This window comes from Balaenoptera musculus, chromosome 6 (genome assembly GCF_009873245.2).
Source record: "Balaenoptera musculus isolate JJ_BM4_2016_0621 chromosome 6, mBalMus1.pri.v3, whole genome shotgun sequence".
NCBI lineage: Eukaryota > Metazoa > Chordata > Mammalia > Artiodactyla > Balaenopteridae > Balaenoptera > Balaenoptera musculus.
Window position 1 is genome coordinate 51,826,711 of NC_045790.1, and position 27,298 is coordinate 51,854,008.

The 27,298-nt window shown below is 40.0% G+C and overlaps 1 protein-coding gene across 7 annotated transcripts in view; it reads left to right on the top strand.

Annotated features, from left to right (window-relative positions):
• FREM1 (FRAS1 related extracellular matrix 1) overlaps positions 1-27,298 on the top strand; it is a 172,795-nt gene that overhangs the window by 49,376 nt on the left and 96,121 nt on the right. For 6 of the 7 annotated variants that reach the window (XM_036856516.1, XM_036856518.1, XM_036856520.1 and 3 more), the window contains 6 exons: positions 1,970-2,314; positions 8,799-8,941; positions 20,208-20,404; positions 21,427-21,517; positions 22,851-23,018; positions 26,340-26,548. In XM_036856516.1, coding sequence (XP_036712411.1) covers positions 1,970-2,314; positions 8,799-8,941; positions 20,208-20,404; positions 21,427-21,517; positions 22,851-23,018; positions 26,340-26,548 — 1,153 coding nt within the window. Of the gene's footprint in view, positions 1-1,969; positions 2,315-8,798; positions 8,942-16,286; positions 16,381-20,207; positions 20,405-21,426; positions 21,518-22,850; positions 23,019-26,339; positions 26,549-27,298 lie in introns of those variants that run through there. The other variant, XM_036856524.1, reaches the window with a different exon arrangement.

Genomic DNA, 27,298 nt, shown 5'->3' on the forward strand with positions numbered 1-27,298 from the left:
CCCCAGATCCGGAGATCTTGAAACCATTGGCTTTTGTATTAGGATGCTCAAATCAATGGAGGACATTTTATGAATGGTCTTTTGTACTTGAGTCATTGTTTAAATCTCAGAGCCATGTAGGGTTCCTTCTAAATATACTCCTTAACAGATTATCTTATCCCAGTTCGAAGACAAAATATTTCCTTTTCATTTCTCTGCTTCAGAGAAATGCAGTGAAAAAACAGAAAAACTTATGTTTTTTTAATACGTTAGTAATAATTATGCTGTTATGTTATTAGTAGCAGTTGCTGTTGTTTAAAAGAAATGAATTTATAGTTATAAAGATGGTAGTTAACAAGGTAATGGCCCTAATAAAAATATCCATACTTAATGATAATATAGTCCATTCCTTGTAATGAGCTCAGAGGATTTAATTCCATTATCCTCTTAGTTTGCTTAACTGTAAAGTAGAAAGAGAGCTCTTATTTATCATTGTTTGTGATTAGGAAATTCTGAAAAAATAAAATCAAAAATAAAATGATAAATTCTCTTGCCTAATCCCAAGACAATGGGAGTTTAGCTTAAGCTGGATGTATTAGTTAGGATGGATGTTCAGCTGCATGTAAGGAAAACCCAACTACAGCAGCTTAAAAATTCAGGAGTCACTTTCTCCTTGTGACAAGTTGCACAGAGGTAGGTATTCTGTATCCATGATGCCAGCGGCTCTTTTCTGCTCTGTCAGTGGTCACAGGATGGTGCCTACCCCTCTAGGCTTTTAATCAGTGTTAGGGGAAGGAAGAAAGAGAAGGAACAATAAAAAAAATTACGCCATCTAAGTTTGCTCTGTTTTACAACTTTTCCTAGGAACCTGATACAATGAAGTCTGATTATATCTCTTATCAAGTTACATACTATCCCCCTAGGTGCAACAGAGTCTGGGAACCTGAGTATTTTTAAATAGTCATATTACCATTCTAAATAAAACTAGGATTCTGGTACTGAGGAAGAAACAGAAAGTTCCTGTTGGGCAAGTAACTCATAGTGTTCATTATACTCATGTTTAATCCATAAAACCATATGGAGTGGGGAAAGAAATGGGACACCTGCCGTCAAGAATTGTAATAGTTTGTGCAGAGTGAAGCAATGTTTATCAGTACTATAGAAATGAAGTGGAGAGTCATAGCCCATAATGCAATGATGCTCTGGCTCAGAGGAAGAAAATAGTGTAAACATTTATTAAGCATTTACTTTGTGCCAGATCGTACAAAGCATTCTACATACTTTATCTCACATCAGCTTTATGAAGCAAGGTACTATTATTACACTCACTTTGCACATGGGAACCTGAGATTTAGATAAGTTGACTTGTCTGTCTGGAAAGTGGCCGAGCTGGGATTCGAACCCAGGCCATTTGCTACCAGAGCTCTAGCTCTTGCTCATTAAGCTAGTGATTCTCAAACTTTAGCGTGCATTAGACTCCTGGAAGGCTTGATAAAACATAAATTGCTGGGACCCACCGGCAGAATTTCTAATTCAGTAGGTCTGGGGTAGGACCTGAGAACTTGCATTTATAATGACTTCCCCGATGGTGCTGATGCTGCTAGTTCGAGACCACTACTCTAAGAAGTGCTGTCGGATGATGATAATGAGTCGAAGAACTATTAATACTTATTGTAGGTACACTATTATGTGAGTTCTCTCATCCTTAAGAGGGAATGTTAGGTAGGTATTATTATCTCTGTTTTATAGATGAGTCTCAAATAAATTAAATACCTTGTCCAAGTCCACCCAGCTAATAAGTATTACAGCCAGTATTCAAAACCAGGTCTTTGGAGCCCCAGAACCCACTAAACAATCTATGGTTTTTCCAGGTGAGGGAAGCATTGGCTGCACCACTTTCCATTTCACACCCTCTCCTGTAGTGCTGCTTTCACTAACCTGCTGCCTCCACACCTTTTTCATTCCGCTCTGCCTCTGTTCTTTCCATCAGGGGAGAAGGGGTTTCTCTTCACCGTGGCTGACCTTCAGGCTGGAGTCGTTCAATATCATCATGACGACAGTGACTCCACCAAAGACTTTGTGGTCTTCAGGATATTCGACGGCCAACACAGCATCCGACATAAGTTTCCCATCAACATCTTGCCCAAAGATGATAGTCCACCGTTCCTCATAACCAATGTTGTGATTGAACTGGAGGAGGGACAGACCATACTGATCCAGGGTTCCAAGCTGAGAGCTTCAGACATGGACTCCAGTGATGACTACATCTTCTTTAATATCACGAAACCCCCGCAGGCTGGAGAGATCATGAAGAAGCCAGCACCAGGACTGATAGGTAAGTTCTGGGCAGTTAAGATCATTTGTGTCAGAATTTGTGCTAAGGGGGACATCAAGTTTATGAGGTAAGATTCTATTATTATTATTACCATTTCGTAGATGGGAAGCCTGAGATTTAGGTTAAGTTGATCTATCCATCTGGAATCTAGAAAGTTCCAGAGCTGGGCCTCAAGATAACCATTACACCATGAAAAATTAAGTCTGCTATGCAAGGTAAGAGAACGAATAAGGTTGAAGAGATATGTTTGACCTATTCTAGATTATTGATAAAGAAATTTCATGAATAACATTTATTTACATTTTGTTAGAAAAATTTCATAACTACTTTTTGAAGTAGGTAGGTCAGGAGCTTGACAAAATGGGTATCAAGCAGTTTTACTTAAGACTGTTTCTTTTTTTAAACATATTTAGTTTTATTTTTAATTAATTAATTATTTAAAAATTGAGATATAGTTGATGTACAATATTATATGTTTCAGGTGTATAACATAGTGATTCACAATTTTTAAACGTTATACTCCATTTATTGTTATTATAAAATATTGGCTATATTCCCTGTGTTGTACAACATATCTTGAAGCTTATTTATTTTATACATAGTAGTTGGAACCTCTTAATCCCATACGCCTATATCGCTCCTCCCCCTTCACTCTCCCCATGGGTAGCCGCTAGTTTGTTCTCTATATCTGTGATTCTGTTTCTTTTTTGTTATATTCACTAGTTTGTTGTATTTTTTAGATTCCATGTGTTAGTGATATCATACATTATTTGTCTTTCTCTGACATTTCATTTAGCATAATACCCTCTAAGTCCATCCACGTTGTTGCAAAATTTCATTCTTTTTAACGGCTGAGTAGTATTCCATTGTATGTATATGTGTGTGTGTGTGTGTGTGTGTGTGTGTGTGTGTGTGTGTACACACCACATCTTCTTTGTCCATTCATTTGTTGATGGACACTTGGGTTGCTTCCATGTACTGGCTATTGTAAATAGTGCTGCAATGAACATTGGGGTGCATATATCTTTTCAAATTAGTGTTTTCATTTTTTTCAGTCATATATCTAGGAGTGGAATTGCTGGGACATATGGTAGTTCTATGTTTAGTCTTTTAAGAAACCTCCATACTGTTTTCCACAATGGCTCACCAATTTACATTCCCACCAACAGTGTACAAGGTTCCCTTTTCTCCACATCCTTGCCAATATTTGTTATTTGTGTTCTTATCAATGATAGCCATTCTGACAGGTGTGAAGTGATATCTCATTTGCAATTCTCTGATGATTAGTGATGTTGAGCATCTTTTCATGTGCTTGTTGGCAATCTGTATGTCTTTGGAAAAATGTTTACTCAGGTCTTCTGCCATTTTTTAATCAGGTTGTTTGTTTTTTTGCTGTTGAGCTGTATGAGCTGTTTGTATATTTTGGATATTAACCCTTTATTGGTCATATCATTTGCAATATTTTCTCCCATTCAGTAGGTTGTCTTTTTGTTTTGTTGACGCGCAAAAGCTTTTAAGTTTAACTAGGTCCCATTTGTTTATTTGTGCTTTTATTTCTTTTGCTTTAGGAGACAGATCCAAAAAAATCACTATAATTTATGTCAAAGTGTGTTCCGCCTTTGTTTTTTGTTTTTTTTTTTAATTAATTAATTATTTAATTTTTGGCTGTGTTGGGTCTTCATTGCTGTGCGAGGGCTTTCTCTAGTTGTGGCAAGCAGGGGCCACTCTTCATCGCGGTGCGCGGGCCTCTCACTATCACGGCCTCTCTTGTTGGGAGCACAGGCTCCAGATGCGCAGGCTCAGTAGTTGTGGCTCACGGGCCTAGTTGCTCCGCGGCATGTGGGATCCTCCCAGACCAGGGCCTGAACCTGTGTCCCCTGCATTGGCAGGCAGATTCTCAACCACTGCGCCACCAGGGAAGCCCCCGCCTTTGTTTTCTTCTAGGAGTTTTATGGTTTCAGATCTTACATTTAGGTCTTTAATCCACTTTGAGTCTATTTTGTTTATATGGTGTTAGAGAATGTTCTAATTTCATTCTTTTACATGTAGCTGTCCAGTTTTCTCAGCACCACTAATTGAAGAGACTGTCTTTTCTCCATTGTATATTCTTGTCTCCTTTGTCATAGATTAATCGAACATAAATGCATACATTTATCTCTGGGTTCTCTATTTTTTTCTATTGAGCTATGTGTCTGCTGTGTGCCAGTATCATACTGTTTTGATTATTGTAGCTTTGTGGTACAGTCTGAAGTCAGGGAGTGTGGTTCCTCCCAGCTCTGTTCTTCTTTCTCAAGATTGCTTTGGCACTTTGGGGTCTTTTGTGTTTCCATACAAATTTTAAAATTATTTGTTCTAGTTATGTGAAAAGTGCCCTTGATATTTTAATAGGGATTGCATTGAATCTGTAGGTTGTCTTGGGTAGTATGGTCATTATAACAATTTTAATTCTTCCAATACATGAACAGTGTATATATTTCCATCTGTTTGTGTTGTCTTCAATTTATTTCATCAGTGTCTTAATTTCAGATACATTTTAACAACCCTGCATTTGTACTCTCCTCCCCTCACAGCTGCTGTTTTTTTTTGTTTTTTGTTTTAATTTTTATTTATTTATTTGTTTATTTTTAATTTTTTTGGCTGTGTTGGGTCTTCGTTTCTGTGCGAGGGCCCTCTCTAGCTGCGGCAAGCAGGGGCCACTCCTCATCGCGGTGCGCGGGCCTCTCACTACTGAGGCCTCTCTTGTTGCAGAGCACAGGCTCCAGACGCGCAGGCTCAGCAGTTGTGGCTCACGGGCCCAGTTGCTCCGCGGCATGTGGGATCCTCCCAGACCAGGGCTCGAACCCGTGTCCCCTGCATTGCAGGCGGACCCTCAACCACTGCGCCACCAGGGAAGCCCACAGCTGCTGTTTTTGATGTCATATATTACATCTAATTTTTTGTATATCCCTTAACTGCTTATTGTGGATGTAGATGATTTTACTACTTTTTTCTTTTAATTTTCCTCCTATCTTTGTGTGTGGATGATTTACTGCCTTTATACTGTGTGTTTGCCTTTACCGATGAGCATTTTGCTTTTGCAGTTTTCACGTTTCTAGTTGTGGTATTTTCTTTTTCTCTTAGAGAAGTTCCTTCAGCATTTCTTGTTAAGCTGAACTCTTTTAGCTTTTGCTTGTCCGTAAAACTTTTGATCTCTCCATCAAATCTGAACATGAGCCTTGCTGGGTAGAATATTCTTAGTTGTAGGTTTTTCCTTTGCATCGCTTTAAATGTATTGTGCCACTCCCTCTGGCCTGCAGAATTTCTGTTGAAATTCAGCTGATAGCCTTATGGGTGTTCTCTTGTATGTTACTTGTTGCTTTTCCCTTGCTGCTTTTAATATTCTCTCTTTATCTTTAATTATGCCATTTTATTTTTATTTTATTTCATTTTATATTTTTAAAAATATTTATTTTATTTACTTATTTTCCTTATCATTATTATTTTTTTTGGCTGTGTCAGGTCTTAGTTGCAGCACACGGGATCCTCGTTGAGGCACTCTGGATCTTTTCATTACGGCACGTGGTCTCTTCATTGCAGTGCTCAGGCTTCCCTCTAGTTGTGGCATGTGGGTTTTCTCTCTCTAGTTGTGGCGAGTGGGCTAGAGGGTACATGGGCTCTGTAGTTGTGGTGTGTGGGCTTGGTTGCCCCGTGGCATGTGGGATCTTAGTTCCCCGACCAGGGATCGAACCTGCATCCCCTGCATTGGAAGGCTGATTCTTTACCCCTGGACCACCAGGGAAGTCCCAATTTTGCCATTTTAATTGCAATATGTTTTGGTGTGTTCCTCTTTGAATTAATCCTGTATAAGACTCTCTGTACTCCCTACACTTAGATATCTGTTTCCTTTACCAGGTTAGGGAAGTTTTGATCTATTATGTCTGCAAATATGTTGATAGGTTCTCTGTTTCTTTTCCTTCTGGGACCCTTATAATGTGAATATTAGTGTGCTTGAGGTTGTCCCAGAGGTCTCTTAAGCTGTCCTCATTTCTCTTCATTCTTTTTTCTTTTGTCTGTTCAGCATCAGTGATTTCCACTACTCTGTCTTCCAGCTTCCTGGTCATTTCCTCTGTATCATTTAGTCTACTGTTGATTCCTTCTAGTGTATTTTTCATTTCAGTTATTGTATTCTTCATCTCTGTTTGGTTGTTCTTCATATTTTCTAACTCTTTGTTAAAAAGCTTCTAACTTCTTGTTCTATGCATCCATTCTTTTCTTGGGTTCTTTGATCATCTTTATCATCACACTACCCTTATCTCTTTCTCAGGTAGATTGCCTATCTCCACTTCACTTAGTTCTTCTTCTGGGGTTTTATCTTGTTTGTTAGAAACACGTTTGTTCCTTTGTTGCCTTATTTTGCCTAGGTTGCTGTTTTTATTTTTATGTATCTGATAGGTTAGTTACATTTCCCAATCTTGGAGAAGTAGCCTTTTGAAGGAGACATCCTATGTGTCCCAGCAGCACATCCCCCTCTCATCACCTGAGCTGTATGCTCTAGGGGTTCCCCCAATGAGGACTGAGTGTGTCCTTCTGTTGTGGTGGGCTGACTATGTAGGCAGTCTTGTAGGCTTGATTTGCCCCCTGTCCAGTTGGTTGCCAGGCTCTGCCTGTGTGGAGGTTGCTGACTGCTGGTTGGTGGGACCGGGTCACAAGGTGGCGCTGACTACAGAACCGCAGGGGGCCCTGGGGCTAGTGCTGGCTCATTGTAGGGTTGAGTCAAGGTCCAGGAGACTCCAGGGCTGTTACCCACCCACTGGTGTGTTGAACCAGGTCCTGGGGCTAGTGCTGGCCTACTGGTGGGCAGAGCCAGGTCCTGGAGTCTGCTTGCAGGACCCAGGGGTCCTAGAGCTGGTTTTGGATTACTGGTGGGTGGGACTACTTCCTGACAGTCGGGTGCAGGGTCCAGGGAGTCCTGAAGCTTGTGTTGGTCTGCTAGTAGGCTGGACCATGGTCCAGTTGGTCCCCGTGCAGGTTCTGTCCTATTAGTGGGCAGGTCGTGTCTGCAGGCTGCATATCTGTGGCTTTCTTTCAGCTAGTGTCTGCCCTCTGGTGGATGAAACTAGTCTGGAGGCTAGAGCAGGCTCCCTGGAGAGTGGGGCTGGGGCCCAGGCTATTCTGGAGCTGGTGCCTGCCCAGTGGTGGGTGGAGCTGGATCCTGGGCTCTCTGGTGGACAGGGCCACGTCCAGAAGCAGCTGTTCACGCAGGAGGTCTCATGACAGCCTGTCTGCTGGTGTGTAAAGCTGTGTCCCCACCCAGTTAGTTGCTTGGCCTGAGGCATCCCAACACTGGAGCCTACAGGCCTGTGGGCTGTGTCGGGGCTGGGTCTTCACCCTAATAAGCTAAAGAGAAGATTCCACAATGGCGTTTGCCAGTGCCAGTATCCATGTGGTAGAACAAGTTCCCAAAATGGCTGTTGCCAGTGTCTATGTCCCTCGGGTTAGCTGCAGTTGCCTCCTGTCTTTCCAGAAGATTCTCCTAGATCAGCAAGTGATTCTGACCCAGGCTTCTATCAAATTACGGCTTCTTCCCTGGGTCCTGGAGCATGAGAGATTCTTTATGTACCCTTTAAGAGTGAAGTCTCTATTTCCCCCAGCCCTCTGGGACTCCCAGAAGTCACCCCACTGGCCTTCAAAGCCATATGCCCTGGAGGCTCATCTTCCCAAGTGCAGGACCCCTGGGCTGGGGCTTGGACCTCTTACCCCTTTGAGAGGCTCTGCAGTTGTAATTATTTTCTTGTTTGTGGATTGCCCACCCTGGGGTATGGGGCTTGACTATTTTGTGACTTTGCCCCTCCTACCCATCTTGTTGTTGTTGCTGCTTCTTTATATCTTTAGTTGTAGAAGCTCTCCTCTGGTAGGTTCTGGCCTTTTTCACTGATGGTTGTTCTGCAGATAGTTGTGATTTTGGTGTGCCTATGAGAGGAGGTGAGCTCAGGGTCTTTCTCCTCTGCCATCTTGGCTGATGTTAAGACTATCTCTTAAAAATATTTTTCTAATGCTAATTTTTCTATATATTAAGGCAGATGTAGTAACTTTAATTTTTCTGCTTTATTATTTATAAGCTTTGATAAAAGCATTTAATAATGATTCCGTGGACAAACTACTATACATAAAATAGATAAGCAATAAGGATTTACTGTATAACACAGTGAACTATATTCAGTATCTTCTAATAATCTTTAGTGTAAAAGAATCTGTATATATATATATATCTATATATCTATATATATATCGATATATATATCTATATATATATCTGAATTTCTTTGCTGTACACCTGAAACTAACACAGTATTGTAAATCAACTATACTTCAATTTAAAAAAAGATTCCTTGGGTACATACAACATACTAGACTGAGAAAACTTCTGGAGATAAATCCAATATCATTATACCCCAACACCTGGCAGACTGTTACAAAGGTATGTGATATTTTGTGGACCCAATAGGCTATCCTGTCCCTGGCTTCCTTCAGATGGATCTGTTCAATGGCATCATTTACTATCGTCATTTTGGTGGAGAAATCTTTGAAGATTCATTTGAATTTGTCCTGTGGGACAGCCACGAACCTCCAAATCTCTCAGAGCCACAGGTAAGAGTCCATCTCTGAACACTTTCCCAAAGTCTTGTCCACAGATATCAGTTCTGGAAGATGTAATTAGAAACTACAGGAAAACAGATTTCAAAGCTCGAAGTTTGAGAAGCAATGGAGTAAGCAAAATTAAGTCAATTTCTTTGCAGCATAACTGGTCTCTTACTTTTCCACAGAGTTATGTAAATTACCATGTATGCAGTGTTTCCAAGGTTATTTAACCATCAGACCCTTCTATAAAGAGCACCTCACAAACTTTCCTTGCTTTATAACAATAACAACAAAAAAACCCACTGACTTATTTTGTGTGTAGTGGTTAAAACATAGGCTCTGTAGTTAGACTGTCTTTGTTTTTGTCCTGTTCTTGACATTAACTGACCTGTGACTCAATTTCTTTATCTGTAAAACAACATCCTTATAAAGTGATTGTGAGGATAAGCGACGTAATATATGTAAGTATTGAGAACTTTCTGGCACATAGTAAGTACTCAATAAATATATTAGCTATTATTTATCATTGCTTTTGAAGAACTAAGAGTTTTACTACCACTCAAGGATATTATTTAAATATATAGAATACAAAAATAGGCTTAAGGAGCCATCATCCTATACAAATTACAGATGAGGAAGGGTCTGGGCAACTATAAAGGGGTAGACTCCTTGCAAGAAGAGGATGATTGGTGGTAAGGATGGAAAAAGAGGCTTCTGAAAATAAGTGACACCCACTACATATAGTGTCCCTATTGGTTATATAATGTCATCTCACAGTGTCACGGTCACTGACATTAGCCAATGCATAGATGATTGAGGTATTCGTCTGGCTGCCAAGATAAAGGTAACAAATGGAAGAATGACGTTTACAGCCCAGAAACTGAAGGAAGTATTAAGAGGGAGTGGAAAATGAATCAGAAAATTCTCAATTCACCTGCTTATTGACTGAAAAGAAATCAATTCCTTTATAAATAACAGCCTCTTCTTTTCATCAATGTGTATAATTATGCCATTTCTAGATTACATTTTTGCTTGAGACCTTAGATGATTTGATAATCCAAAATGGAAACTATTAATAGGATTTATTTCTAAATCTTTTGCTGTATCCATTCAAACTGAGCTATGTTTCTGACTAGAATACCGTATCGTTTTTAGCAAACTATAGGCCTTTTTAAAAACAGAAAATTCAGGACTCCTTTTTCCTTTTCTGCTACTGTATATTTTATAGATCATATTTTTCATAACCACAAACATAGATGTCAGTTTCCTCTATAGTAAAGACCACAGTAATGAAAACTTTATTGAAATAAAATTATTTTTAAATCTTGGCAAATATGTCAGGCTGAATTCTATAGATCCAGTTATTCCCCATGATGGATGGGCTTCTAAAGAAGTCATAATCATATTTTTCTCTACTTTTATTCATCTTCTTAATCTATGTTGGTGGGGAGGGAGGGAAGAAAGAAGGGAAGGGTGGAGAGAGAGAGAAAGAAAGGGAGGGTGGGGAGAGGGAGGGAGGGGAAAAGGAGGGAGGGAGAGAGGGAGAGGGAGAGAGAGAAACAGAGAGAAAAAGAAAGACTTTTGCTCTGTTTTCATGTACCGCCTATTTTTTGACTCCTAAATATTCTCCAGCTCAGACTTGTGTACCAACATCTCTACCTGACATCTCTACATTCATTTAATTTATTTTTTATTTGGAAGATTTATTTATTTTTTAACATCTTTATTGAAGTATAATTGCTTTACAATGGTGTGTTAGTTTCTGCTGTATAACAAAGTGAATCAGCTATATGTACACATATATCCCCATATCCCCACACTCTTGCGTCTCCCTCCCACCCTCCCTATCCCACCCCTCTAGGTGGTCACAAAGCACCGAGCTGATCTCCCTGTGCTATGCAGCTGCTTCCCACTAGCTAGCTATTTTACATTTGGTAGTGTATATATGTCCATGCCACTCTCGCACTTCGTGCTAGCTTACCCTTCCCCCTCCCTGTGTCCTCAAGTCCATTCTCTACGTCTGCGTCTTTATTCCAGTCCTGCCCCTAAGTTCTTCAGAACCATTTTTTTTTTTTTACCTTCCATATATATGTGTTAGCATACAGTATTTGTTTTTCTCGTTCTGACTTACTTCGCTCTGTATGACAGTCTCTAGGTCCATCCACCTCACTACAAATAACTCAATTTCATTTCTTTTTATGGTTGAGTAATATTCCCTTGTATATATGTGCCACATCTTCTTTATCCATTCATCTGTTGATGGACACTTAGGTTGCTTCCATGTCCTGGCTATTGTAAATAGAGCTGCAATGAACATGGTGGTACAGGACTCTTTTTGAGTTATGGTTTTCTCAGGGTATATGCCCAGTAGTGGGATTGCTGGGTCATATGGTAGTTCTATTTTTAGATTTTGAGGAACCTCCATACTGTTCTCCATAGTGGCTATATCAATTTACATTCCCACCAACAGTGCAAGAGGGTTCCCTTTCCTCCACACCCTCTCCAGCATTTATTGTTTGTAGATTTTTTGAGGATGGCCATTCTGACTGGTGTGAGGTGATACCTCATTGTAGTTTTGATTTGCATTTCTCTAATGATTAGTGATGTTGAGCATCCTTTCATATATTTGTTGGCAATCTGTAAATCTTCTTTGGGGAAATGTCTGTTTAAGTCTTCTGCCCATTTATGGATTGGGTTGCTTGGTTTTTTTGAAATTGAGCTGCATGAGCTGCTTATATATTTTGGAGATTAATCCTTTGTCAGTTGTTTCATTTGCAAATATTTTCTCCCATTCTGAGGATTGTCTTTTTGTCTGGTTATGGTTTCCTTTGCTGTGCAAAAGCTTTTAAGTTTCATTAGGTCCCATTTGTTTATTTTTCTTTTTATTTGTTTTTATTTCCATTTCTCTAGGAAGTGGGTCAAAAAGGATGTTGCTGTGATTTATGTCACAGAGTGTTGTGTCTATGTTTTCCTCTAAGAGTTTTATACTGTCTGGCCTTACATTTAGGTCTTTAATCCATTTTGAGTTTATTTTTGTGTATGGTGTTAGGAAGTGTTCTAATTTCATTCTTTTACATGTAGCTGTCCAGTTTTCCCAGCTCTGCTTATTGAGGAGGCTGCCTTTTATTGGCATATAGTTGCTTGTAATAATCTCTCATGATCCTTTGCATTTCTGCAGTGTCAGTTGTTACTTCTCCTTTTTCATTTCTAATTCTATTAATTTGAGTCTTCTCCCTTTTTTTCTTGATGACTCTCGCTAATGGTTTATCAATTTTGTTTATCTTCTCAAAGAACCAGCTTTTAGTTTTATTGATCTTTGCTCTTGTTTCCTTCATTTCTTTTTCGTTTATTTCTTCTCTGATCTTTATGATTTCTTTCCTTCTGCTAACTTTGGGGTTTTTTGTTCTTCTTTCTCTAATTGCTTTTGGTGTAAGGTTAGGTTGTTTATTTGAGATGCTTCTTGTTTCTTGAGGTAGGATTGTATTGCTTTAAACTTCCCTCTTAGAACTGCTTTTGCTGCATCCCATAGGTTTTGAGTCATCGTGTTTTCCTTGTCATTTGTTTATAGGTATTTTTTGATTTCCTCTTTGATTTCTTCAGTGATCTCTTGGTTATCTAGTAGCGTATTGGTTATCCTACATGTGTTTGTATTTTTTACAGATTTTTTCCTGTAATTGATATCTAGTCTCATAGAGTTGTGGTTGAAAAGATACTTGATACAATTTCAATTTTCTTAAATTTACCAAGGCTTGATTTGTGACCCAAGATATATCTATCCTGGAGAATGTTCCATGAGCACTTGAGAAGAAAGTGTAATCTGCTGTTTTTGGATGGAATGTCCTATAGAAATCAATTAAGTCCATTTTGTTTAATGTATCATCTAAAGCTTGTGTTTTCTTATTTATTTTCATTTTGGATGATCTGTCCATTGGTGAAAGTGGGGTGTTAAAGTCCCCTACTATGTGTTACTGTCGATTTTCCCTTTTATGGCTGTTAGCATTTGCCTTATGTATTGATGTGCTCCTACGTTGGGTGCATAAATATTTACAATTGTTATATCTTCTTCTTGGATTGATCCCTTGGTCATTCTGTAGTGTCCTTCTTTTTCTCTTGTAATAGTCTTTGTTTTAAAGTCTATTTTGTCTGATATGAGAATTGCTACTCCAGCTTTCTTTTGATTTCCATTTGCATGGAATATCTTTTTCCATCCCCTCACTTTCAGTCTGTATGTGTCCCTAGGTCTGAAGTGGGTCTGTTATAGACAGCATATATACAGGCCTTCTTTTTGTATCCATTCAGCCAGTCTGTACCTGTTGGTTGGAGTATTTAATCCATTTACATTTAAGGTAGTTATCGATATGTATGTTCCTATTACCATTTTCTTAATTGTTTTGGGTTTGTTATAGTAGGTCTTTTCCTTCTCTTGTGTTTCCTGCGTAGAGAAGTTCCTTTAGCATTTGTTGTAAAGCTGGTTTGGTGGTGCTGAATTCTCTTAGCTTTTGCTTGTCTGTAAAGGTTTTAATTTCTCCGTCAAATCTGAATGAGATCCTTGCTGGGTAGAGTAATCTTGGTTGTAGGTTTTTCTCTTTTATCACTTTAAATATGTCCAGCCACTCCCTTCTGGCTTGCAGAGTTTCTGCTAAAAGATCAGCTGTTAACCTTATGGGGATTCCATTGTATGTTATTTGTTGCTTTTCCCTTGCTGCTTTTAATATTTCTTCTTTGTATTTAATTTTTGATAGTTTGCTTAATATGTGTCATGGTGTATTTCTCCTTGGATTTATCCTGTATGGGACTCTCTGTGCTTCCTGAACTTGATTGACTATTTCCTTCCCATATTAGGGAAGTTTTCAACTATAAACTCTTCAAATATTTTCTCAGACACTTTCTTTTTCTCTTCTTCTTTTGGGACCCCTATCATTTGAATGTTGGTGCATTTAATGTCGTCGCAGAGGTCTCCGAGACTGTCCTCAATGCTTTTCATTCTTTTTTCTTTATTCTGCTCTGCAGTCGTTATTTCCACTATTTTATCTTCCCAGTCACTTCTCCGTTCTTCTGCCTCAGTTATTCTGATATTGATTCCTTCTAGAGAATTTTTAATTTCATTTATTGTGTTGTTCATCATTGTTTGTTTGCTCATTAGTTCTTCTAGGTCCTTGTTAAACGTTTCTTGTATTTTCTCCATTCTATTTCCAAGATTTTGGATCATCTTTACTATCATTACTCTGAATTCTTTTTCAGGTAGACTGCCTATTTCCTCTTCATTTGTTTGGTCTGGTGGGTTTTTACCTTGCTCCTTCATCTGCTGCGTATTTCTCTGTCTTCTCATTTTGCTTAACTTACTGTGTTTGGGGTCTCCTTTTTGCAGGCTGCACGCTCATAGTTCCCGTTGTTTTTGGTGTCTGCTCCCAGTGGGTAAGGTTGGTTCAGTGGGTTGTGTAGGCTTCCTGGTGGAGGTGACTAGTGCCTGTGTTCTGGTGGATGAGGCTGGATCTTGTCTTTCTGGTGGGCAGGACTGCGTCCGCTGGTGTGTTTTGGGGTGTCTGTGAACTTATTATGATTTTAGGCAGCCTCTCTGCTAATGGGTTGGGTTGTGTTCCTGTCTTGCTAGTTGTTGGGCATAGGGTGTCCAGCACTGTAGCTTGCTGGTCATTGAGTGGAGCTGGGTCTTAGCGTTGAGATGGAGGTCTCTGGGAGCACTTTCACCGTTTGATATTATGTGGGGCCAGGAGGTCTCTGGTGGACCAATGTCCTGAACTTGGCTCTCCCACCTCAGATGCTAAGGGTGACACCCGGCCAGAGCACCCAGATACTGTCAACCACATGGCCAGGTACTTGGGGAGTTTCTTTCTTTTTGGGAAGTCTGAGGTCTTCTGCCAGCATTCAGTAGGTGTTCTGTAGGAGTTGTTCCACATGTAGATGTTGTTTTGATGTATTTGTCAGGAGGAAGGTGATCTGCACGTCTTACTCCTCCGCCATCTTGAAGATGCCTCCTCTGGCTGGCGGGCAGCTGCAGCCAGCCGTCTCCAGGTGGCAGTGAAGTCGGGTGGCTGGTCTCGCTGGCTCCAGCAGACCTCTGCATTCAGTTTAAACTCAACATGTTCACAAGACATTTAGCATATTTCCCTGAAAATTAGCATGAAACCACTGTAACTAGAATCTTTGAAGTCATCCCTACCCCCTTCCTCTCTAGTATCTGCATAACCAATTGGTCAGCTAATCTTAATAAATCTACTTGAGAAATTTCTCTCATCTTTCTCTACTTCCCCACCCCACCGTCATTGCTTTAGTCTCAGCCTTCATCTATTTTGGACTAGATTATCCTCCAAATCTGTCACATGGTCTCTTAAGAATAGACGAGATTAGCCACATCCTTGTAATTGAGGACAATTAAAACTCATTGATGCAGTAGCAGTATGTTTAGTAGAGTACATCCCGTTTCCATTTTTTCCCAGCTCTCCCTCTTCTGATGTGTGGCAGCTTTAGCTTATTCAGACTCTGGACTGGCTCTCAGCTATAGAATCACCTGCTCCAGGAATCATCCTCTGATGCTCCTATTCCATACCTGTTTCCCCAGGCTTGACCATCTGGTCCTTTTATATAATCTGATATCAAACTACTATAATGTGAGGCCATTATTTATTTTATTGGATCAACTGTGAGCTCATTTATGACATGGATTCTGATTTATTCATCTCTCTGTCTTCAGATCTTGGTATCTGACTCAGAGTAGAACCTCAAGAAATGTGTGTTGGTTCCAAAATAAACTCTGGTTCTTTCAACTTTTATTGAAATGAGGGGGAAATAAGAAGACCCAGACATGTGGCAGGGACTGAGGAAGGAGTAAGATGCGGAGGTAATAAGTGTAAAGCTTTAGTTTTCAGAGTTTCCAGGAATTAATCATGTGTATAACAACAAAACAAATATTTTGTATGTGTGTGTGCTGGTAAGAATTACTGTGTTGTAAAACCCTGATATCATCACTGAAGCTCCAATTTTTAAGGGACTCAAATGATCAGCTCGTCTGTTTGATGACTGCATCTTCAATTTGGATGAGTATCCGGTCATGTCCTACAAATATAAATGTATTTAAAATATTCAGCAAAATCTGTAACTTTCAGCTGTTCAAATACAAGTCCAGATGAAATGATTACTTGATGGGAGCTTTTGTGATCAGAAGGTTCCCCAGTCACTGAAGATTAAACTCAGGCCCAGGATTGTTTTGGCCATACTGTTAGAACACTTTCTTTCATAGGGGCAGAAATCAAAGATCTCAGGTGAGAATCTATTTAAAACAGGAAGGAAGTTACATAAGTGGAGATGCTTCTTACTTCTTCTCATCTTTCCCATCTAGATACTCCTACTGAGAGATCTACCTACACATCAACAAGATGTTAGCAAGAACCCCCCTCTCTTTCTACCTTGGTTGCCATGACTGTCATCAAATAAAGCCTCACCTACTCAATTTGCATTTGAAAAATATTTTCTTAGGTTATTACAGAATTGTTTGTATCACTACCCAAGTGCTTATCAACAGAAGACTGGTTTAAAAAACTGTATCTATATGATGAAATACTATCAAACAAACCAACCAAAAAAAACAGTAAATCTATAGAGAATATTCTGTATCTTAACTGTGGTGGTGCCTTGACAGGTATATAAGATTGTCACAATTCATCAAATTATATACTTATACTGAATGTAGTTCATTGTATGTAAAGTAGTCCTGACCAGAAAAAGAAAGAAGAAGAAAAATATTTTCTTCTTTATTCCTCTCAGTAGCGGTCTTTATAGAATTTATACCTTAGATTTTAACCCGGGAGAGAGTAACGTTAGCAGTAAAATGGAGAGCGAAACATAAGGATAGAAGAGAAATGGAGAAAGAGGACTAAGAAACAGGAAGAAAGGAAGCAGATGCCACAAAGGCCTGGGGGCAAAGTGGGAGGAAGGAGTGAAACATGACCAGAGGAGAGAACAGGCACCCAGAGTGGGCATTTATCAGAAGTCAGACCAGAAAGGGGAGTGGGCAAAACTAGCATTGGAAATAACTCCTGGGTGTGAGAAATAGCACTGGATAATCTCAAAGGAAGATGCAAAAGAAGGAATCAGGCAGAAAGCAAAGCTCAGTGCAGAGAAAGGATCAAGAACCCAGGTCTACAAGGAAGGCAGATAGTAGCCAGTGGAGTATCATATTGTGAGCTGGATTCTGAGGGTCAAGGTTAGTGGTTGTCATTTTATATACTGATTTATTACTTTATGTTCCGATTCCCTGCAGATCTGTCTGTGGGTGCTTGTGGCCGTAAGTAGACTGGATGCATGTAGGGGAAGGCAACAAGCAAGAGCCCAGTGACTAGTATGGGCACTAGTTTTCCACTTTGTGGGAATGGGTATTTAATTAGGTCTTTTTTACAACCAAATTTCAGTAAAAATGAGAACACTTTATTTCTCTATGGAGTTTGTTAAAATAGGATCTTTCTCACCCGCAGAACACGGACACAGTAATTATTTGGACATGCATAAATATGTAAAGACACATCAACTTAAGCGATCATAAAGCATGTTGAAAAATGTGCCCACCATGAATTACTACTGGGGTATAGAAAAGCATGCTTGTACATTCTTTTTGCACAAAGAACACACTGGAGAATAAATTAGCATAGAAAATGGTCTCTTTGAAGACACAATAACCATTGTTTCCTTATTAAATCTAGTTTTTCAGTTAAGTGGAGCCTCACTGATCCACACCATGGCTGGGATGTCCCATAGGGAATTTCTGAATTTTAGAGATTAGCAAAAAACTGTAACTGGAAAAAAAATCATGACACAGATTCCAGGAACGGGAGAAATGCCTGTCATTGTGTTCCTTTATTTTGATAACTGAGTTTAGTTTCTAATTATTGAAATGCTTCATAATAGAGTAGTAAATATGCTGTATGCTTTTGTAAAAGTAATGAAGGATGGAGACGGAATTAATTTATTGAGCACCTACTACCAGGTACTCACTGTGCTATCAGCTATCTCATTTGATCCTGACAGCACTTCACTATAATAGTCATCCTTATTATTCCCAGTGTAAAGAGAGAAAAACTGAGCCCCAAAAGGGTTAAATGATTTGCCCCAGGCAGCAAAGTTTGTAGGTGGCTGAGCTGATGTTCCAGTCTTTTTCGTATCATAGCAAAAGCTTAACCATGTTTTAGTTTTTGCTTTGTGTGTTAACTTAAAAAAGAAATTCTCTTCATTTTCAAATTGGTTATTGTGAACACCATTATCTTAGAAAAAAATTGGCATTGCTGATCTGTACTTCAGTGACAATATTAAAATAAATCAAAACCAGAGTCAGAATACTTTCATGCATCAGGCTGTGCAACGACTCATGATGCCAAGCAAATGTACCATTTTGAGAGAGAGTAATTGCTTTCTCCCAACCAATCATGGATTACTGTAAAAAAAAAAAAAAAAAAAAAGTGATGATAAAAAGCTGTTTGGCAAAGTCTCCTTGCCCTCTTGCAAGATCCAACCCTATGAATGTTTGAGAAAATTCTTAACATCACAAACAGGGCATGTTGACTCATTCAGTGAGGAAACACCTATAAAGTGCCTCCTACCTACAAAATACCATGCCAGATGTGGTGGAGCTATAGAAATGAACGAAATATTTATTGAGCACATAATATATGCCAGACATTTTATCTTCATAGTGATATTTGATCCTCATAAAATTCTGTGAGGTTGTTGATATTATGCTTAATTTACAAATAGGAAAATTGACACTCAAAAAAGTTGAGTGACCTGTTCAAGATCAGTAACAGCTACTAAGTGGTTTACCCAGGACTTTAACCATCTGTTCACTGCCAAATTCCATGTGGTTTGCACTATACTATGATCCTCCTCATGGAACTTTCAGTCTAGGAGAGATTTACATGTAAACTACTAACTAATAATACAGGACAATGAAATAACGATGTTTATCAAGGGATAACCAAAATTCAGGAAAAATTAATTCCAACTGAGAAATTGGAGAACGTTTCAAGAAGAACCTTCAAGGATAAGAAAGACTCAGGTTGCTGGAGAGAGCAGGAGAAAAGCATTCCAGACTGAAGGAACAACAGGATTCAGAGCATAGAGGCATGTTTGAGGACTAGGACTGGGTCCACTGAGTGCAATCAGGATGCTAGATTAATGTTGAAAGGTCATACAAGATAAAGTTGAAATAAAGAGTGTGTTTAAACTGTGAGGGGTCTTGAATACCATGCTAAGGAGTTTGAATAATTCTATCCCTCCTGGGGGGTTAAGATTTTTTTTTTTAACTTTCTTTTTAAAAAAATTTTATTGAGGTATGGTTGATTTACAATGTGTTAGTTTCAGGGGTACAGCACAGTGATTCAGTTATTCATGTATATATATATATTCTTTTTCAGATTCTTTTCCCTTAGAGGTTATTGCAAAATATTGAGTGTAGTTCCCTGTGCGATACAGTAGGTCCTTGTTGGTTTTCTATTTTATATATAGTAGTGTGTATATGTTAATCCCAGCCTCCTAATTTATCCCTCCCCCGCCTTTCCCCTTTGGTAACCATAAATTTGTTTTCTGTGTCTGTGGGTCTATTTCTGTTTTGTCGATAACTTCATTTGTATCTTTTTTTAGATTTTTGAGGAAGTGAATAACCTGATTTGACTTGTATTTTTTAAAAGATAACACCAGCGGTATGAAAAGTCAAAATGAGTTATTGGAGTTAGGGCTGATGGAAAGCCGTTGTGATGATGTAAGGAAACTATGAAAACTGGAGCAAGGTCAGGAACAGTGGGAATGACAGCTGTGGGACTAGGGTGTGGTCACTGTTTAGAAAATTTTGTAAGTACACACTCTGGGACTTGGTGATGTGTTATATGTGGGTAGAGAAAGAGGAACCAAAAGAAATGTCAAGGTTTCCAGGATCTATGACTGAGTGGAAAGAGGAAGAGAAAGCCCAGGTTGCTGGTAAAGGGATGTGTAGAAATAAAACCAGGAACATATTTTGTGTGTTATATGCCTATTCTATGGCACTCATGACTGCATTAACTATAATTGTGATAATCATATTCTTAAGATAGAATGAAAAGTATGTGGAGAATGTTCCATTTTTCACGTTCCTAATAACTCCCCAATTTTTTCACTGGAAGTGTATTACAAAATGGCCGTTTTTGAAAATCATAACTGTGACTGGATGATAGTGGGGTGGCTTTCTTTGGTGTCTTTTAGGTATTTCAAATTAATGGTAAAGATAATTTCTTTCCAGGTGGTGACAATCCATATCACTCCAGTAGATGACCAGCTTCCGAAAGAGGCTCCTGGAGTTTCTCGGCATTTGGTTGTCAAGGAAACAGAGGTGGCCTGTATCACTAAGAAACATCTACGTTTTGTAGATACAGAATCATATGACAGGGAGCTGCTCTACACAGTAACCACTCCTCCATTTTTCTCCTCTAGCCGCAGGTATCTCTACGAAGAGTCATCACCTGGGCTATTAGTTGAGGGTTGCGTTCTAGGATTGAGTTGAAAGTGTCAATGTATACTACTGTGGTTCACTTGCTTTGCTGGTCACACACGAACTTATATTCAATTCAGCATTTATTCTAATCTCAAACTTGTCTCATACCTCCCTTCAAAAGCTATATTAATTGGTTAAGTGGCCTGCAGCTTGTAGTGTCTTCAGCTTAGGTAGGCTTAAAACAGTCTTTAATCCCTTTTTCTAAAGAGAATACTTTTCTTCTTTTTAGTAAAATGTGCTGAGTCTTCATCGCTTTATTTTTAGATATTGCAGCTCACAAAAGTGGTCATATTCTCTGATTCCAATCCAGAAAATATCATGAATATACCTTAGGTTTGTATTATCTACCAAATGATAGTGAGGAAACGTTTTTTTTTTTTTTTTTTAATTAATTAATTTATTTATTTATTTATGGCTGTGTTGGGTCTTCGTTTCTATGCGTGGGCTTTCTCTAGTTGCGGCAAGTGGGGGCCACTCTTCATCGCGGTGCGCAGGCCTCTCACTATCGTGGCCTCTCTTGTTGCGGAGCACAGGCTCCAGACGCGCAGGCTCAGTAATTGTGGCTCACGGGCTTAGTTGCTCCGCGGCATGTGGGATCTTCCCGGACCAGGGCTCAAACCCGTGTCCCCTGCATTGGCAGGCAGATTCTCAACCACTGCGCCACCAGGGAAGCCCAGGAAACGTTTTTAGGATGAGTATCTAACTACATCTTATTGTAGTTAGGTTCCCTTTCATGATGTCAGAGCAGAAATTCTGTACATACTTCCTGCAGTCATGATGAGAACAGCATTCGTGATACTAGACTTAAGGCTAGAACCTCCCCCCGCCTTGATATAAAGATGGAACATTTGATTTCTTCCTACAGTGAGCACTTTTAGCTTCAGAAAATTTGGTTGTGGGCTACTATTTGATTTAATTTTTCTTACTTGGAAAGTTAGCTGATGTGTTCTCTTGTGTTTTTGTTTAGGCACTTGGATGCTGGGAAATTATTCATGGTAGACAGCATACCAAGGCTAACCAAAAACCCTGCAGCTCCAGAGCTGAAGTCATTCACTCAGGTATGATGCTATGCTCAAATGTTGACAAACATGATGGAAGTGTCCTCTGAGAAGGTACGGTGCTCCCAACGTTGCACTTGAGAGTATTGGCCTTTGACATCTGTCACAAGCAACAAATACTTGATGTCTATATTCTTTCTGCTTGCACATTTCCATTAAGCGACATGTATTTGAAAATGCTTGATCAAGCTGGATATGATTGTAAAATCTTGTTATAATTCAACACAGTCTTTTGCATCAATTTAGGTTCCTGGTTTAGGGCTCTGATATAGGGACCTGGTGCATATGTTTTTACTCCATCAAATTCAGTTCATCCAATATCCTACCATGTTAGTTTCCTAGGGCTACTATAGCCCAGTAACACAAACTAGGTGGCTTAAAAGAACAGAGATGTATTGTCTTACAGTTCTGAAACTAGAGGTTAGAAGGCTAGAAGTCTGAAACCAAGGTCTCAGCAGGCCCACCATCCTCCAAAACCCTGTTTGGTCGGGGGGCAGTGGGGTCTTACCTCTTTCCATCGTCTAGTGGTTTGCTGGCAATCTGACATTCCTTGACTGGTAGATCATCACTCCACTCTCTGCCTCTGTCACGCCATGGCTGTGTTCTCCCTGAGTCTCTCTCTTTTTATAAGGAGCAAGTTATATTGGATTAAGGGCCCACCCTACTCCAGTATGGCCTTACCTTAAGTAATTACATCTGCAACAACCCTGTTTCCAAGTAAGGTCACATGCTGAGGTACTGGGGGTTGGAATTCAACGTATCTTTTTTTGTGGGGGACATAAGTCAGCGCATGCTATCTACTGCTTTCCACAATCCTTCATTAGCCCTCTCCCTGCTCCTGTGGCCTCTGCTCTGCAGACCTGACTAGAGGCACAGTAATGATGAGTGCTTAGGCAGCAGCTACTCCGGAGCTGCTGAATCTCACTGTAGTTAGAGGTGGTATTAAATGAGTATGTCAACCTATGTGCTCAGTACTATTATTTTTTTCACTTTATAGGTAAGGAAACAGAGGCCTCGCAAGTTTAAGTAGCTTGACCAATATCACACAGCTACTTTGTGGCAGAGCTGGGTTAAAATGCAAGTCTCCTGTCTTTCACAGAGTTGCCTGGCTTCAAGCGCTTGACGTAGTCACTTAATTTCTTTGTTCTTTTCCCTCCTGCTTTTAGAAAATGCGATTTGTAAGACAGAGCTTTCTAGGATCTTCAAATTGATGATGGTGGCATTTACAATGTTCCCTATCAGTGAATGAGACGGGTGTCTTAGACTTAGGTATCTAAATGTCTCTCATCCTGGGAAATCGGCACCCACATGTCCGTCTTGATTTGCTTTGCAGCATGCTGTGAACTATATGAAAGTGGCCTACATGCCACCCATGCAAGATATAGGCCCCCATCCCCGACACGTCCAGTTTGCCTTTTCCGTCAGTAACCAGCACGGTGGCACTTTGTTCGGGATCTGCTTTAACATCACGATTCTTCCGGTGGACAATCAGGCCCCTGAGGTAGGCATAATGCTTGATGTGAAGGATGAAAAGGGGGGGATGACCTAAGGAAAGAAAGATTTTGAAAGACTTACTCAAAATGCTAACTTCTCTTTAGGCTCTTTCAAAGAACTTTTTTATTTTCCAGCTACAGTGTAGGAAACAAAGCATGGGGAGGGGAGTCCTTCACCTCCTATGGGACTTTCTATCTAAAAGATGAGATTTTCTAGTTGCTGAATTTGGCATTATTTTCAAAGCTTTATCAAAAATCTCTTTCCTTTCCTTTCTGCTGAGCTTCATGTGTTGATCAGGTGAAGGGGATTAAATTAGGAGTCTCTTAGCAACCAGATAGGCTGACTTGCTCTCTCCGCAGGCCAGCTACGCTGTTCTGTCATCTAAATAAGCTCTTTAATTTTCTAAAATGAATTAAGATGGACCCTTGCATCCTGTGCTGTTCCACTCCCCAATGTTTGTGTAAGCTTTAAAGCGCTTGGGTCTCTCATTAAAATCAAACTACAAAGGCGATGCTACCTTGTGCATCGTATCTGCGAGTCTGGGATTCATGGTGAGAATTTGTTCCCTGCCTGCTCCCTCCCCCTCAGAGCACTAGAGTTAATGAGGGTGGCTATTCCTAGGTTTGCTTTTTCCCTCAAAAGCGGAAAGTGTAATTACCCATTCATTAGGAACCAGAGGGGTCTAGAACCCACATGTGTCTCATCCCTAAGGAAAGAGGCCACCTTCCCAGGCAGCCACCCGGAATATAGCCAGGAAAGCACGGATGCTCCTTTTCCTTTGCTCTCCTCACCATCTCTACAGCTGCCCGAAGTTGTGGAGCAGAGGTCTCACCCTGCAGGACCAAGGGGCTTACCCAAGCCACACAACTGTTCTGATGAGTCTAAATAATATTTGAAAATAATGAGTTGCCAACACTTAAACATCAGGAGGTTTTGTATCAAGTTTGGATTTCTGGCTTCTCCTGAAAATTTGGAAGCTCTGGCAACACTGAGTCCACTTCCCTACCCCCACCCCGCAGCAGCTGAACAGGGCACATTCCCCAGTCACCCAAGTCCCCACCCAACTCAAGACACCCATTTACATCACTGGCTTGACCCCGCCAGCCTCTGAGCTTGCAATATTTGGTAGAAGATGGGCCCGAGAGCTCACAAAAAAGGAATGTAAACTATGTTCTTTGCCTCCTTCCCTGTCAGGGACCAGATCACATTCCCTGTGTAAAAAATAATTTAGAATGTCTCTTAATTTGATTAGATTTTATTCAGACCATCCTTTTCTATGTATGAGATACATGCCCTGAAATAGCCCAGCATCTAAAGAAGCTAATGTGTGTTCTAGAACAATCACAGAGAAACAGTTTTTTATGCCAAGCTATCCAGCTTCTTGCTAGAGAAAGATGATCTGTGGAAAAAGCCAGAAAGGGTGAAGTGAATAGTTACCTCCATCATTTGAAGGTAAATGGAATAGTTACGAGGACTTGGGGCTCAAGAGGCTTAATGGCTTCTGTCTTTTTTCTACAGTGGATGGGACAAATGAAATAGTACTGTAGAGAACTGAGAATAGTAGAAATAAAATTAAATGAGTCACTTCAGTGAACCTAGTCATGGGAGCGGTTCCCTGGTGTGAAAATCCACAGTTATCGCTGGGCTAAGTGGTAACCATTAGCGGATCTTGACACGATGCTGACCTGAAGTTCCAGAAATCCAAGCACTGGGTTCAGGCAGGGACTAGAAAGTGAATAATTAATGGGGGGGGGGGCAAATTAGCTTTTAGTTTTTTAAAGTTGTCCTGAAATACATATATATTTAAAAATCGTCTAATGAGGCAAAGTATATTCCTTGAAACTTAGCGTCTTGGGATATTAATTGATGCAACTCAGGACAAAATGAGGTTGGCAGACATGGCCCATGTTTCGGTGGTAATAATCCTCTTTAAATAAGAGCTCCCTTTATTTCTTTCTCCTACAAATAGTGAAGATGTAGGTTTGGCAAAATCAGAGTAAGGCACTTAGGAAGGGTGCGGGTGAGTGGTTGTAGGGAGAAAAGGCTCTTACTTTATGTTTTCCTTTGCTGGCAGAAGTAGTTTATTAAAGAATACAAGGCAGCTGTCCCAGGGAGCATGGTCTCATCATCTCCATGATCCAAGGAGCTGCCCTTGGGGCGGCTGTGCCCTGGTGGGTGGGAGGATGGAGCAGGGCTCTGGGTGGAGGCTGTGATTTCTTGTTCACTTCCCTTTCCTCTGCCCATTTCTCGGGCCCCCCTCCTCTTTACCAGTTCCTTCCTTGGGGAGTGCTCTCCTTTCTAGGAGTGGCAGCTGCTCTGAAGAGAGTAGCTGCTTCCTCGGAGAACCCTGTGTCCTCACGTTAGCAGAGCACTCACCCCAGACCATGTGTGAGGAGCCTTCAGAGCCCATGACTTGGTAGCCCAACTGTATCTCCCTGTTTTTGCTTCTGTGTAGTAATACAAATCTGAGAAAATGATAGGTTAAACAAAGTTAGCAGATTTTCCTACTGTAGGGTCTGAGTGCTGAATACACTTATGAATCTTATAAACCTCCAAGGTGAAGATATCGTATGTGACTATTTTCTACATGTGTTTGACCATGGAACACTTCTTGCCAACTCCCAATGTGATGATAAAATAGCCCAAGCCCTTCTAACTTGCTTTTTACTTTCAAGTAAATTTTTATTGAGCTGTGAGTTTTTCTGTTAGAGAAAATTATCCTTATGGCTTTAATATTTAAGTCTAATGCTTGAATAAATCTATTTCCTATGAAATCTTCAATTTCTATTCTTCAATTTCCCTGTTCTACTTCCATATCTAAAACACTCACTACCCTGATGCTTAAAAGCTCCAGTCAATTTCCCAAGTCTTTAAGAATTTTTAGGGTGTAAAAAGAGATGGATTCTTTCTCTAGGGGAATCTGATGTAGGTTTTGTTCATTTTGTAGATTAAGGTACATATGTGCCGAGCAATGGTAGGTGTGGACACGATGAGGAATGTTATTATTTGCTCAATTTAGCACCAGTGATGGTAAATCTGACTGCTGCTTCTACTCTACAGGGTCTGAGATCAATGAAATGCAGATGTGTTCAGGTTTCTAGATCTGCCTTGTTTCTTTGTGTCCATCAATGTTTAGAATTGGAAGCATTTAGTAAAAAATACTTTTCAGCCAGGATGTTCAGCTATGAACTTGTTCCCTTTAGCACATTCTTGAAAGTTTGATTGACATGTGAAGATGGTGCTGGAAGTTTTCTGTTGGTTTCATGAGCTCTGTCTTCAGGTACACCTCACGGAACAAGGCTTTAAATGTTTCCTTCCTTCTTTCTAGGTATTTACCAACCCTCTGAGAGTGGCTGAGGGAAGTCAGTGTGTCATCAGCGCAGAGCACATCCTGGTTTCTGACGTGGACACCAAACTGGACAACATCCACCTCTCCCTGCAGAGACAGCCTCAGCACGGAAGGGTGGAGCTGAATGGATTTCCTCTAAACACAGGGGCCATATTTTCTTGGGGAGACCTCCAGGCCTTAAAAGTTAGGTTAGAACATTTCCTGGCTTCTTTGTTTTACATGCTTTGGCTCCCATCTGAATCAATTTTGAGGCAGTGTAAGAAGTTTGTCCAATTCTTTCAGGGGTAACAACATGCCACCTAATACTTATCAAGGGTCAGTTGCAAATTAGAAATGACAATCCTTTAGTTTCCCCCCAAGATATTTTCTTTCCCTCTGGCTTGCTGTACTGGTAGGAATGACATTATGAATATTTGAGCAATAAAAATTCAATTACCATGAATATTAAATTTGCTACAACTGCACATATCACAAGGGGTAACAATCAAACTCGATGAATAGAGTCTGAAATAATCTATAAGGCTAATCTACATAACTGAACTTGGTTTTAAGAAAAGCCAATTTCATAACCCTGGAGACTCTAGGATAGAATTCTGTTGATCGAAGTCTTTAGTGTGAATTTTTAATCCATTCTACTGGGGAGGGGATTTGCGGGCAAATAAGTAGGGTAGGTTGGGTAGGTAGGACATGGAATAGTACTTGGGTCTCTTATAGTCAGGGGTGGAGTAATCCCTGTCTCATGGTCCTGGTGAGTTCCCCTCACCTTGAGGACTTTCATTTCTTCTGCCTAATGCAGTATGTAAGAAACTTTTTCTTTAAAATCTAGTAAAGCACCTTCTCTGTAAAACAATGCAAGATACTCAAAAGCAGTGGTCAGGTAGACAAACATACTGGTTAATTTCTCACTTGTACAAGTTCAAGTTATAAATGGGAATTTT